Consider the following 14,698-nt stretch of genomic DNA (forward strand, 5'->3'; position numbering starts at 1 on the left):
TTGGCTAAATGGAGAGAGGTAGCATTGTAGAAGTTGGCCACCTGTGCAGAACACAGGGTTGTGGCAGAGACAATAGGCTCGTTCGAGATGAGCCAGATCTGCGCAGAATCGATCACCGGCGATCGCCGCCCAATGCATGCTGGTTAGATTCTTGTCCGACTTGATCCCGACTTGCTCTGACGTCATGCACACGTGGGCAACGATAATCTCACGAGACCAAGGCGGCCGCAGTTTTGAGACGCAGGTAGCACAGTTGCTTTTCACCAACTGCAAGAGCCCAAGGGGGTAAGCTTCGCTTCAGAACTCGAGCCATCATGGCGCCATTTTGATGCTAACTGGCCATCACCTCCTGTTAGCATTCCGCTGACCGCCATTTTTTTTTACGTCACTTGACTGCGAATAAGTTTACATCTGAAGCGTTTAAAGACTCTATTTGTCCGTTGTTTAGTTCCAAAGAAACACGACAATGTATAAAAGGCTCCATTACCTTGTACCTCACGTTATGGCTCCGTAGCAGACGTTTTTGTAAAAATAAGCTAACGATTGTGTCATAACCAAGTGACTTACTGTCGCATAGTAGAGGAATTACCGTATAGTAAAGGAGAAGCTCGCAGGCAGTTTGGACTTACATGAGATGTTTAGGTTTAATTACTAATGTTAACTAGCATGTTAGTGATCAATAATTAGCCTGTGCCCATGTTATCTCCTTACATACACCTACAGTCTCCGTATCTGTAAGATTGGGAATGATTGAGATTTCTCTTGGCACAGCTACCAGAAGACTTACAACTTTCAGACAGGTTGCTCACGTCACATTCTCTCAGTTGGAGGCTGCGCAGTAAAGCTGGCCATCACCGGAAAAGTGCTTCTAATAGCCTTCACTGGTCTCCGTCCAGAGCAACGGGGTCTATTGGTCCATTATATACTGTCTATGCAAGAGCCAGGCGGACGCAGGCGGACCCAGGGCATGCTGGGAAACGCCGGCCTCTCAGCTGATCGAACAGCTGATTGGTTCTGAATCGACTTAACATGACAACGTTTTATATAAACGTTTTATTGATTTTGAATCGGAGGGATTTTCACTGCTATTTGTCTGATTTAAAGGCTTATTCTGTACAGAACACACGTGAGGCTGATAGTTATGTTTAGAAGTCAGAGAGACTAAATCTCTTCAGATTAGGGATCATGTACAGTCTGTTGTTAATTAAAATCAGCAACAGATCACATGTAGAGAATTTTGACAGCTACTCTGTCATAATAAAATCAACTGGAGTCTGTGTACAAGCTGATATATGGGTCTGATAACATTTTATTAAATCGGAATCGGACCACAGTGTTTATGTCACTTCCTGTTCAGCCTGAAGGCTGCTGGAATCAGCTGGAAAACTGTCCGACTTGAGAGCGGACTTTTGTCACCGCCCCCGGGTGCTGCCGGCTGCTCTCATCCGCTTTACAGGCGAGGCGCAGTTCATCTCGAACGAGCCTATTTTGTACAAGTTAACTGCATGGCCAATCGACAATTCCTATTGGTGTAAATAAAAGAGAGAACCCTGATTTATCACAAATCATCCAATGGTAATGAAAATCGCCATCAATTGCCTCTATGTTCTAAATGAATGTTATGTCTGATTTAAAGTAAGTTAAAACTTGGGTACATTCATTTTAATTGTAACATGACCAAAAGATTTAAAGGCAGACTTTTCCACCAATTTAAGTCTTCTTCTACTTTCTCAACCAAAGATTATTTTCATATATATATATATACATACACAGTACAGGCCAAAAGTTTGGACACACCTTCTCCTTTTTCCTTTTTATTTTCATGACTATTTGCATTGTAAATTCTCACTGAAGGCATCTTAACAAAAAAGTGTGAAATATCTTATATTTTAGATTCCTCAAAGTAGCCACCCTTTGCTTTTTTATTAATAAGGGAAAAAATTCCAGTAATTAACCCTGACAAGGCACACCTGTGAAGTGAAAACCATTTCAGGTGACTACCTCATGAAGCTCATTGAGAGAACACCAAGGGTTTGCAGAGTTATCAAAAAAAGCAAAGGGTGGCTACTTTGAGGAATCTAAAATATAAGACATGTTTTAAGTTATTTCACAGTTTTTTGTTAAGTACATAATTCCATATGTGTTCATTCATAGTTTTGATGCCTTCAATGAGAATCTACAATGTAAATAGTCACATTGAATGAGGTGTGTCCAAACTTTTGGCCTGTACTGTATATATATATATATATATATATATATATATATATATATATATATATATATATATATATATATATATATATATATATATATATATATATATATATATATACATATACATACACTATATGTGCTGTCATAGGTTATTTTATGCTGATTTATTGCACACATGTCTGAACAAGTCTGCATTCACAGATACCCAGTGTAGTATAACATTATCTTTTTATTCAAAAGTCATTGTGAAACAGATCGTCTTAGTGTTGGAATTTTAAACTCTGGTGGATTTGTGAGGACTATGGTTAACTGCTCCTCAGATCTCTGCAGGGTAAATCCAGACAGCTAGCTAAACCATCTGTCCAATCTGAGTTTTCTGTTGCACGACTAAAACAACCTTTGAACGTACACATGTTCCACCAAGTTCCTTCCCAAAGCTATTTTGCAGCGACACTGTGGCTCTGCTCGGCACTTAGTACCACCAAAGACAATTGTGATTGGTTTAAAGAAATGCCAATAAACCAGAGCACGTTTTTCTCCAATCCCAGAAAGCTGTCTGGACTAGCCAGACCTTCCTCCGCAACGCTGTGGAGGAAGGTCTGACAATGCGAGACTAGGGGACACTTAACATCTTCAAACAACATGTTTTCTTTGTATAGCTGTAGAGATCATAGTTCTAAATGAGGTGATGTAAGAACTTGCTTCACAGGGTTCCTTTCTTTTGTCAGTGGGTTTCCTTTAAAGCTACTGCAATCAGCGACCTCAGTCTAGGTGATGGTAATAACGCTGGTTGCCACCCGCCATAAAAGAAAAAAGAAAAGAAGAAGCAGCAACCTCAGTGCACTTGACAGTCAGACAGCACAGGTTGAGTAATAGTAAGGTAGGTGGGCATGTTAGGCCTTTATTTATAGGACAGCTGACCGCGGTCACTGTGTCCAGGAGTAAACCTCTGTATATGGCAGAGATGGGAGTAAGTCACACATGGACAAGTCACAAGCAAGTCTCAAGTTTTAACCTTCAAGTCTCAAGCAAGTCCAAGTCATTTTTTGTGACAATCAAGCAAGTCAAGTCAAGTCATAGCTTTGGTCAAGCAAGTCACAAGTCAAGTCATACCAAAGTTTCCATTTTTAAACAAGCTAAAGACAGTGGTTATGAACTGCTGGAGTTTTATTTGCATTTTTTCCTACTCAATATTCAAAAGACATTGCGTCCAAGCCACAGACATCTGAATAGTTAATAATAATAATATTTGTGAGTGAGTGAATGTGTGCATGTTTGAGAGAGAGAGTGAGTGAAAAGTTATTAATATTGGTGAGAGAATGTGTGCGTGTGTGTGAGCGTGCATTGTGTTGTGTGTGTATGTGTGCCTAGCTTTATTCACATACTTACGTCTGCATATGGGTGTTTGTGTGTGAGTGAGAGTGAGAGAGAGAGAGAGAGAGAGAGAGAGAGAGAGTGCAGTTTTTGTTGTGTGTATATGTATGTATGTGTGTGCCTAGTTTTATTCGCTCTAACCGCCACCTTGAACAAAGAGGGGAGGGTGTGCTTATTCATGGCCCGAAAACTGAACTGTAGCCTACATCACAAACGTCCAAATAGTGGTTCAGCTGACTATGGGGACTGGAACCCGAATCTCTCCCGATTTGAAGGGTCTGATGAAATTCGACGTGGTGGTGGTTGACGTCGGAAATATTTGTAGTGCAGACCTTGCAAACTGCCGTTCGTTTCTTCTTTGCCTGGCTAATGTGTATCCTTATAGCCAAACTTTATTATTTTCGGTGTACAGGGGTCCATGACGTTTACTGACGGTCTTCCGCCGTGTGCCGTGTAATCATATCAACGGGTTCCCGCGCATGCGACAGCACTAAAATTGTAAAGTTAATTCCTCCTGAATATCAGGGGGGAAAATTATATATTTATTAAACAGAAAGTCAAGTCATTTCAAGTCATTTGACTCAAGTCTAAGTCAAGTCTCAAGTCATGAATATCAAGTCAAAGTCAAGTTGAGTCTTTTAGGAATGTTTATCAAGCAAGTCTCAAGCAAGGGGGTAAGCTTTGCTTCAGAACTCAAGCCATCATGGTGCCATTTTGTTGCTAACTGGCCATCACCTCCTGTTAGCATTCCGCTGACCACCATTTTTTTTTTACGTCACTTGACTGCGAATAACTTTACATCTGAAGCGTTTAAAGACTCTATTTGTCCGTTGTTTAGTTCCAAAGAAACACGACAATGTATAAAAGGCTCCATTACCTTGTACCTCACGTTATGGCTCCGTAGCAGACGTTTTTGTAAAAATAGGCTAACGATTGTGTCATAACCAAGTGACTTACTGTCGCATAGTAGAGGAATTACGTGATAGTACAGGAGAAGCTCGTGAGGCAGTTTCGACTTACATGAGATGTTTAGGTTTAATTACTAATGTTAACTAGCATGTTAGTGATCAATAATTAGCCTGTGCCCATGTTATCTCCTTATATAAACCTACAGTCTCCGTATCTGTAAGATTGGGAATGATTGAGATTTCTCTTGGCACAGCTACCAGAAGACTTACAACTTTCAGACACGTTGCTCACGTCACATTCTCTCAGTTGGAGGCTGCGCAGTAAAGCTGGCCATCACCGGAAAAGTGCTTCTAATAGCCTTCACTGGTCTCCGTCCAGAGCAACGGGGTCTATTGGTCCATTATATACTGTCTATGGTCTCAAGTCCTAAAATTTGCGACTTGAGTCTAACTCGAGTCAAGTCATGTGACTCGAGTCCCCCATGACTGGTATATGGGCACACGCTCTACCAGGTGAGATACTCAAGCGCTCACTGCTCTGATATTCTGCTCAAAGAATGTTTCGCTTTTACAAAATCATACTATAACTTTAATACAGGATAGTTTTTGGCAGGTTGCCGAAATTTACAAATTAAAATATCTCAAGTAACATTCAACACTCTCAGTGGAATATGGAATACATCAGGCTGTTCTCATGAACCATTCGACATATAGCTATGGACAGTAAAGCACTGTAATTCGTATGTATTCCATGTCCGTTGGACAGTCTGACGAGGTCAGTGACTCAAATCTGTTCGGTGTGTCCCGTGCCGTCGGCAATCTGGGGGGCTGTCGGTGTTCATTTTCGCCGACCTGACATGTTCAGTCGGCGGCAGGGTAGTCGGGACTCACCCGGAAATGGGGAGCGGAATGAGGTGACTAGAGTCCCTCAAAATCTGACAAAAATCTTTTAAACTGACCTTGGTTGAGCTAAAATGAAGACAGATTCAGGAACTGCATGGCCTATTTCTTGCTTAAAATGTTTTCAGAAACACGTTTCAGTGAACTATTTTAGTACAATATGAGATTGTATTCTGAACGGAGAAAACAAACCCATGTGACGCGTTCGTCCAATCAGCTGCCGGTTTTCATTTCTTGGGCAACAATACAGAGTAGCGCCGCCTCCTGCTATGGAGACGTATTACGTTTCTCAAGTCGGTGTCGCCTCAGTGTGTTCCGAGGCAGTTTTTTGGACCTGTTCATCTCGACTGTCTTTTCTGTCAACGGTAGGCCGTTGGGTTAATGTGTCAGCACCTTAAGACTGCTCAGGTCGCTGTAGGGAGGAAGTCAAGGTGATGAATGGGTCCTAAAACACAAGGCTTTCAAGCAGGGGAGTGGAATTCATGACTTGGGGAGAACACAAGACTTTCCAGAGGAGTATTTTAATCCAAACCACTATCTTTTTTTTCCAATCTTAACTAGTCGTTTGGGCCCTAAACTTAACTGTTGTTGCTGCATGATGCTTTTCATCGGCTAAACTCAACTGCCATGGCCCCTGAATGGACCGTCACCTCGTCGTGCTCCGTACCCGGTTCTAAGTCACATTTTGTCGGCAATACTCAACTAGCAACGGCAGAGGTCTATACTCAGAGAGCGCAGATTTCTGCGAAAGGCATGTCCTATCTCACAATGTTAGTGCAATGCAGGGTGAATTTTGCCAGTCAGGAACATTTTTCCAATTATTCCAACACCACATTAATGCAACACAAATGCCCTCTCGCAATGTTACAAAAAGTGAAATATAATTAGTGTTTTCAGTTCAGATCAGCTCCAAATCTTTTTCTAGTTTACCTGGTAGAGCGTGTGCCCCATGTAGGCTCAGTCATTTCCAGCGGCCCAGGTCCAAATCCGACCTAAGGCCCTCTTCAGCTATTCTAAACAGAGGAAAAAGATCTTAAAATATCGTGGAACATTTGCACTCTACAAAAGAAAATGCCACATACAATATTAAGTGAAGTTAACTGTTCTCACAATACAGTAACATAGGCTTTACTTTTTACTTTACTTACCTTTTATTTGAATTAGCTGTGGTTTAACGTCATTTCTGTTGATCGAGACTATCCCTTGCATAACCAAGGTATTTCTACTAGTGTGTGTGTGTGTGTGTGTGTGTGTGTGTGTGTGTGTGTGCATGCGTGTGTGCATGCGTGCATGCATGCATGCATGCATGCATGTATGCATGCGTGCAATAACTGCTCGTCCTCACTGTTGTACCTGATTATAAAGACACTTTCTCCTTCTGACTGCTTTTCTCTCTCTTCCTCTCTCTCTGTTTCCAGATTCTCCCAGGCCTGGTTTGGACCCCAGTCCGTCTAACAGAGCAGGACTCATCTCCCCTAATGCTCCTTTACGCCCCAAATCACCTTTTTTGCCCAGGGCTAGACGGTGAGTCCTCATGCCTTCACTGCCCAACCCTACTACTCAACACAAACACACCCAGAAAACTAACACGTCCATACTTAATACTTTCATACTCTCAAAGGCGTATCATGTCTGTGATAAGCACATACAGTCTCTCTGAAGGTTAATTCATTGACACTGAAACAGCAATCTCCTTATGTATACAGTTATACCTAGAAGAGTGTGATCTAAGGAATCAGTATGCTAGAGTACCAAGACCCAGTTTTTTGAAAGGACTAATGCCTTTTTGATTTCAAGAAAGGTTAAAGTTCTAAGAGAATGAGTAGACTGCAAAAAGCATTCATTTTCACAAGTCATTCGGTCAATTATTTTTCATAAAACCAGTAAACTAAAGCCAAACCAGAGATATAGGCTTGTTGCCTGTAGGCTTGTTAAGAAAACATGATTTTAGGACTTAATAATAGAGAGCACACTCTTAAGACTGAGATATGGAATGCAACACGTCCTCTATTAAGAACTACACCTGTGGTGCTAAACATAGAACAAACAGCTTCTCAAACAGAGCTGCTCAACAGGAACAAACTTCTATGCATCACACACAATGCCTCCAAAATGATTGGCCTCCCCACCCCCAACCTCTCAGACCTCAACAGCAAAGCCATCACACACAAAGCTCACATTATAGCATATGACCCTAGGCACCCCCTCAACCCATTCTTTACAATCCTTCCATCTGGTCGTAGATAAAGTCTCCTTTAGTGTCATATTTTAGGCGCGTTTAACTCTTGGCGTCACTTTTTGGCGCTCCGGGTCGGGACGTCAGTTTAACTGACATGCAGCACAAGAACGGGACAGTCAGGCTTAGGAAAAGATTGTGGGTGGGGTTACAAAATGTATGTTTCTGTGACATGCGGGACAAGAACAGGACATGAACCCCGGTCTCCTGGGTTAAAGTCCTGTGTTGTTTGACCCATCCACCACCCCATAATGAGTTTATGGTCTCAATCGCTAATTTAAGTCTTCTGCAATACAGAATGATGTTCATTTTTTGAATTATGGTTAGTTGATTTTAAAATCGGCGATAAAGCAGGGGATGTATTAGGGCTTGGCTATGATGTGATTGCCATTGAAAGTGTGTAACGTAACGTGGCTCCTCCCTCACTCCTCCCTCTCGTCTAAAATCGTCACATCCGCAACCAAGAGGGTAAGCTTCGCTTCAGAACTCAAACCTCCAATGGCGCCATTTTGTTGCTACAAAGCGATCACCTCCTGTTAGCATTCCACTGACCGCCATTTTTTTTTTTACGTCACTTGACAGCGAATAACTTTACATCTGAAGCGTTTAAAGACTATATATGTCCGTTGTTTATTTCTAAAGAAACACAACAATGTATAAAAGGCTCCATTACCTTGTAGCTCACGTTATGGCTCTGTAGCAGACGCTTTTATAAAAATAGGCTAACGATTGTGTCATAACCAAGGGACTTACTGTCGCACAGTAGAGGAATTACCGTATAGTACAGGAGAAGCTCGTAGGCAGTTTCGACTTACATTAGCTGTTTAGTTTTAATTACTAACGTTAACTAGCATGTTAGTAATTTTAACAATAATTAGCGTGTGCTTAAGTTATCTCCTAACATATACCTACATTCTCAGTCTCTGTAAGACTGGGAATGATTGAGATTTCTCTTGGCACAGCTACCAGAAGACTTACAACTTTCAGACACGTTGCTCACGTCACATTTACGTTGTCTCTGTCAGTTGGAGGCTGCGCAGTAAAGCAAGAGATCACCGGAAAAGTGCTTCTAATAGCCTTCACTGGTCTCCGTCCAGAGCAACGGGCTCTATTGGTCCATTATATATATATATGTCAATGTCCGCAACCAGGCAAGGCAAGGCAACTTTATTTATATAGCAGATTTCAGCAACAGGGCAATTCAAAGTGCTTTACATAAAACATGAAAGCAGTTAGAAAACAATTAAAAACAATTTAAAAGACAAGAATAAATTTTACAGTGCAGTATGAGAATTTAAAGAACTGAGAGATAAAATATGCGAATAAAAAGCAGTTGAAACAGTTAAACATATAAAAGCAGATTAAAATAGGTTAATTAAAGAAAGGACCAATATGTTAGACATCTCAAGCAGTTCGGTCAATATTTCTGGTTCATCTCACCAACAATGGGTCCAGATGCTTCACATGGAGGTTTCATTCCCCATAGTTACAGAAGCTCTTCTTCTTTTTCAATGCAGTCGTCACCACAAGGCTTAGTTCTTTTCTTCGGCAAACCTTGCAAAACCCGGAAAGGTCTTCAGACCGTCTCTAATAGTCAGGAAACGTGCTAGTTTCGTAGACTATTAATTTTATTCTTAATTTAATAGTTTCTCAGACTATTTCTGTTCAATTGTAATTGTTTTGGTCTTCAGACCCTTTTGTTAGTTATCAAACTAACTTTGTTGACAGTCCACAGCCTCTCTTCTGTAATCTATTGTCACACCCGTATCAAAGAAATAATCAGAAATATGTCCGTTTCTGCAAAATCTCACTGGAATAATCATAAATTCAATTCTATTAATTGATCTAACTAGAACCCCAACGAACTGAGAGATAAAATATGTGACTAAAAGTTACAGTGCAGTATAATAAATTAAACATTAAAGAGCAGTTATAGATTGTCATACAGTGTCAACTTCAGTATAAAAAATTATAAGAATTTAAAGAAAGAGCAGTTAATACAGTTAAACAGAAAATAGCAGATAAAACAGATTATTTAAAGAAAGGCAACATCAAAAAGATAGGTCTTCAGCCTTGATTTAAAAGAACTGAGAGTTGCAGCAGACCTGCAGTTTTCTGGGAGTTTGTTCCAGATATGTGGAGCATAAAAACTGAATGCTGCTTCACCCTCTTTAGTTCTGACTCTGGGGACAACAAGTAGACCTGTCCCAGATGACCTGAGAGGTCTGGGTGGGTCATAGTGTAGTAGCAGATCAGAAATGTATTTTGGCACTAAACTGTTAAGTGATTTATAAACCAGCAAACGTATTTTGAAATCAATTCTTTGAGGCACTGGAAGCCAGTGTAGAGACTTCAGAACTGGAGTGATGTGATCCACTTTCTTGGTTTTAGTGAGGACTCCGGCAGCAGCGTTTTGAATCAGCTGCAGCTGTCTGATTGACTTTTTAGGGAGACCTGTAAAGACACCGTTACAGTAGTCAAGTCTACTGAAAATAAAAGCATGGACAACTTTTTCCAAATCCTGCTGGGACATAAGTCCTTTAACCTTTGATATATTTTTAAGGTGATAATAGGCTGATTTTGTAATTGTCTTAATGTTGCTTTTAAAATTCAGTTCTGAGTCCATGACTACACCAAGATTTCTGGCTTTGTCTGTTGTTTTTAACATTGTCGTTTGAAGCTGAACGCTGACTTTTAATCGTTCCTCTTTAGCTCCAAAAACAACCACCTCAGTTTTTTCTTCATTTAATTTAAGAAAGTTCTGGCACATCCAGTCGTTAATTTGTTCAATGCACATATTCAGTTGTTGTATTGGGCTATAGTTCCCTGGCGATAAGGTTATGTAAATTTGTGTGTCATCCGCATAACTATGGTAACTTATTTTGTTGTTTTCCATAATCTGAGCCAGTGGAAGCATGTAGATGTTGAACAGAAGAGGCCCCAGAACTGAGCCTTGGGGAACTCCGCACATCATATTTGTATGCTCAGATGTATAATTACCTATAGACACAAAGTAGTCCCTATTCTTTAAATAGGATTCAAACCACTTTAGTACTGAGCCAGAAAGACCAACCCAGTTTTCCAATCGGTCAAGTAATATGTCATGGTCGACCGTATCAAATGCAGCACTGAGATCAAGTAATACTAAGACTGAAATTTTGCAACTATCTGTGTTTAAGTGGATGTCATTAAAGACTTTAACAAGAGCCGTCTCAGTGCTGTGGTGTGGTCGAAAAGCTGACTGAAAGGCATCAAAACTGTTGTTTAGCGATAAGAAAAGGTTGAGTTGTTGAAAAAACGCTTTTTCTATGATTTTACTTAAAAATGGAAGGTTTGATATCGGCCTATAGTTGCTCATTAGTGACGTGTCTAGATTGTTCTTTTTTAGGAGTGGCTTGATGACTGCAGTTTTTAGGGCCTGTGGGAAAATACCTGAGAGCAGAGATGTGTTTACAATCTGTAGAAGATCAGAAGCCAAAACAATTCAAAACATTTTTGAAAACACCCGTTGGTAGAATATCAAGGCAACAGGAGGAGGTTTTCAGATGTTATAATGTATAATGTCCTCAAGGTTTTTATGGTTGATCGTATGAAATTGTGTCATATTGGAATTTGTTTTGCGTTAACACTGTGACAACTCATATCCTGTACTTGATATGGAGGCACTGTTTGTCCAATCTTCTGAATTTTGTCTGTGTAGAAGGAGGCAAATTCATTGCAAGCCTTAGTAGACAATAGTTCAGATGCTATTGGTACTGGAGGGTTTGTTAATCTATCGACAGTAGGCGCCCAGATAGCTCGGTTGGTGGAGCGGGCGGCCATGTGTAGAGGTTTACACCTCGACGCAGCGGACCCGGGTTCGATTCTGGCCTGCGGACCTTTGCTGCATGTCATTCCCCCTCTCTCTCCCCTTTCACTTCTTCAGCTGTCCTATAATTAAAGGCCTAAAATGCCCAAAAAATAATCTTTGAATCTATCGACAGTAGCAAACAAAGCACGTGAATTATTATTGTTTCTGGCAATAATGTCAGAGAAAAAGGACTGACTTGCATTCCTTAGTTCCAAATTATAAATGTGAAGTCTCTCTTTATAGGTGTTGCAGTGGACCTGGAGATTAGTTTTTTGCCAACTGCTCTTTTTTCTGTTCTCACCACTATAAAATTTCTCCATGGAGATCTTTTCCTACCAGAGACAGCTTTAATCTTAGTGGGAGCAATAGCATCAATAACATTCGTAATTTTACAGTTGAAATTATCTACAAGCTCAGTGACTGAGGTCCCAGTGAGGGCAGGTGTAGAGGAGAAAAGCTGAATGAATGATTCACTGGTGTTTTCAGTTATATACCGTTTTCTGATGAACTTTGTTTGAACACTTTTGGGCACCGAGATTTTGCCGTTAAAGAAGACACAGGAATGATCAGAGAGAGCAACATCAGGATGACTGCGCCCGCAAACTTGATGACTCATAGCAGATCTCCACAAACCAATGGGTGACGTCACACATGCTTTTTCCATGTCTATGGTCGGTATCCAACTCTGACAGCTACTGAGTGTGAACGGGTTGTATTGTCAAAAAAATAGACTTGATGCCTGAATAAACGCTTCAGGTCGCATTTACGATCTCTTTTGCATTTCACACAGAATGTTAACCTGCATGCAACATGACATGTTTCCATATAACTCTGTGAAACATTGTGCAACAAGCTTAGACGTATGTTTAATCTTGTTTGGTGGAGTGTCAGGAGCTTTTTAACCACGCCTGACAGCATTCATTCAGCAAATGGAGCTGGCCCAAGAGTAATTACTTGACGTATGAGGAACTTTGGTCACGCAACCTCTTTCTCTGTTCAAAGTTGGCCATCTGATTGAATGTGAATGTCTTTCTTGATCTGTTTCGGCCATCCACTCTCTCCTGGTCCTTGGCACCTACTAGTCAATGCTGTGAACGGTTTTGGTCTGGTGTTTACAGACCAAGTTTAAAGAGTCACTTTGGGATTTTGAGGACATCAAAGGATACATTTTTTGTGTTGACAAAATTAGGGCAAAGGAAAGCTGAATATCTTGATAATTTTTGTTGAAGCCTTCAGGTCATCATTTGAAGGAGAAATGCAGACTTTTGAAGATCTAGCCACTGAATTAGGGCACAGCTTGCCTAATAAAAGGTTTTTGTTCAGCAAAAGCATAGAACAGGCTGTTCTCATGAACCATTCGTACATATAGCTACGTAAAGTAAAACACTGTAATTTGTATGTCTTTATTGCTGTATGCACAACGTAACTGCTCTGGATGGCGTAGTGAGAAGGTCAGGGGTGGTTGGGTCATAAAACACAAGTGGGGCTTTCAAGCAGCAGAACTTCCCTGGTTAAACTCAAGACTTTTACCCAGGAAGCATGTGTTTGTATCCCGGGAATACTACTTAAGGGGACCAGTGTTTTAAAAAAAATATTTTTTATATATAATATTTATTGGTGCAACAACATTGATACAATTATTTTTTAATTTAAGGGCATTTTAGGCCTTTATTTTTATGGGACAGCTGAAGACATGAAAGGGGAGAGAGAGGGGGAGTGACATGCAGCAAAGGGCTGCAGGTTGGAGTTGAATCTGTGGCTTCTGCATCGAGGACTTAGCCTCTATATATGGGTGCGCGCTCTACCAGGTGAGCTACCCAGGTGCCCCATTGGTACAAGTTTAAAGTCTGTACAAATCACAGTTTAAAAAAAAAATACAATCCTTTCCCATTATCCACCCACCCCCCTCCCAAATGCCCAACAATTCACCCCATGAGTACACAAATAGTAAAAAAAAAATTAAGCAAACATATCTGGCACTAACCCCTCTGAGAGCAAACTTGATCTTCTTTAGGTTTAGAAACGAGATCATGTCTATCAGCCAGGAGGAGAATGGGGGGGGCGGGGCAGGGGGTGTTGACGATTTCCAAGCCAGGAGTATTCTCCGTCTCGCAATAAGTGTGGCAAGAGCAACTATTGTCAGTCTTGCTTGACCGGTGTTTTAATCCAAACCACAATTTTTGATTTCTAATCTTAGTCCTTTTGGTGCCTAAATTTAACTGTCATCGCCGCAGGACAGTCACATTGTGTCTCAAAGTCAACTTCAATGGAACTGTAAAGACCGCAAAACATAACTATCATGTGACCGGTGGTGTGACCTGCGGGCGGTCTCCTAATTTTGTAGGCTATCATACAAATTGGTGTGCATAAGTTTTCGTACGATATCATACGAACCTGTTCATGAGAATGTGTTGTCTTTAAACAACTAGATATACAACTGTGAAACTCACATGAAAAATGTATGAAGATAGATGAACATGGCCTTAATTACTACATGGCAATTTGAAGAGTTTCAGTTTCTAGGTGAAGATGAAAATAGCTGCTATAGATGAGATTCTAAAGTGTGTTTTTTGCCCTCAGATGTAGCCCTCAGCCTTCACCACAGCTCGATCATTCCAAAACTGTGTTGCCAAGCAATGGGGAGGCCAGCAGCAGACATGCTCTGTACCACAGCGATGCTGTGGATAGGAGAAGAGGAGGAGTGGGAGGAGGGAGGAGTTTGGACATATCTGCTGCCTCCAACAACCAGCATCGAGATTTTACAGCTGACATGATCACTTACCGGACTCACAACATTCATAGCGAAGACATTATAAAGCTGTCGGAGCAAACAGCTGCAGATTGCACTGTTCAGGAGAAAACCATGAGCTCACAACGGCCCAGTTCTAACAGCACAGACCAGGATAACGCCAACCTCAGGTCAGATCTTCTTATACTTGAAACAGGTGGAAAAGATAGAAATCAAAAAGGATCTTTTTTTTATGAAGCTTAAAATCTGGATTTCTGCTAATAGTAAATAGTAGATATAAAACCCAAAAGAGGCCAATAAAAATGATTAATGATTTTAGTGCTTTTGTTAGCTTGTAAGCAACAAAATGACAAAACACTGTGAGTTATGAAAAAATTGAGATATTGGAGTGATTGAGTAGTCACTCATTGTGTGGCTGGAGAATGAATGTGAAGAGGCAAAAGGTGGATGTTTTTATATTTGTATCA

General features: G+C 40.8%; 1 protein-coding gene across 1 annotated transcript in view; it reads left to right on the forward strand.

The window, feature by feature from the left end:
* The window catches only part of ngef (neuronal guanine nucleotide exchange factor), a 40,240-nt gene that overhangs the window by 2,017 nt on the left and 23,525 nt on the right, over window positions 1-14,698 (forward strand). Inside the window, exons 2-3 of the mRNA XM_028572865.1 lie at window positions 6,815-6,920; window positions 14,063-14,401. Of these exons, the coding sequence (XP_028428666.1) occupies window positions 6,815-6,920; window positions 14,063-14,401 (445 nt within the window). The remainder of the gene's footprint in view (window positions 1-6,814; window positions 6,921-14,062; window positions 14,402-14,698) is intronic.

The sequence above is a fragment of the Perca flavescens genome, chromosome 3, assembly GCF_004354835.1.
Source record: "Perca flavescens isolate YP-PL-M2 chromosome 3, PFLA_1.0, whole genome shotgun sequence".
NCBI classification, from domain to species: domain Eukaryota; kingdom Metazoa; phylum Chordata; class Actinopteri; order Perciformes; family Percidae; genus Perca; species Perca flavescens.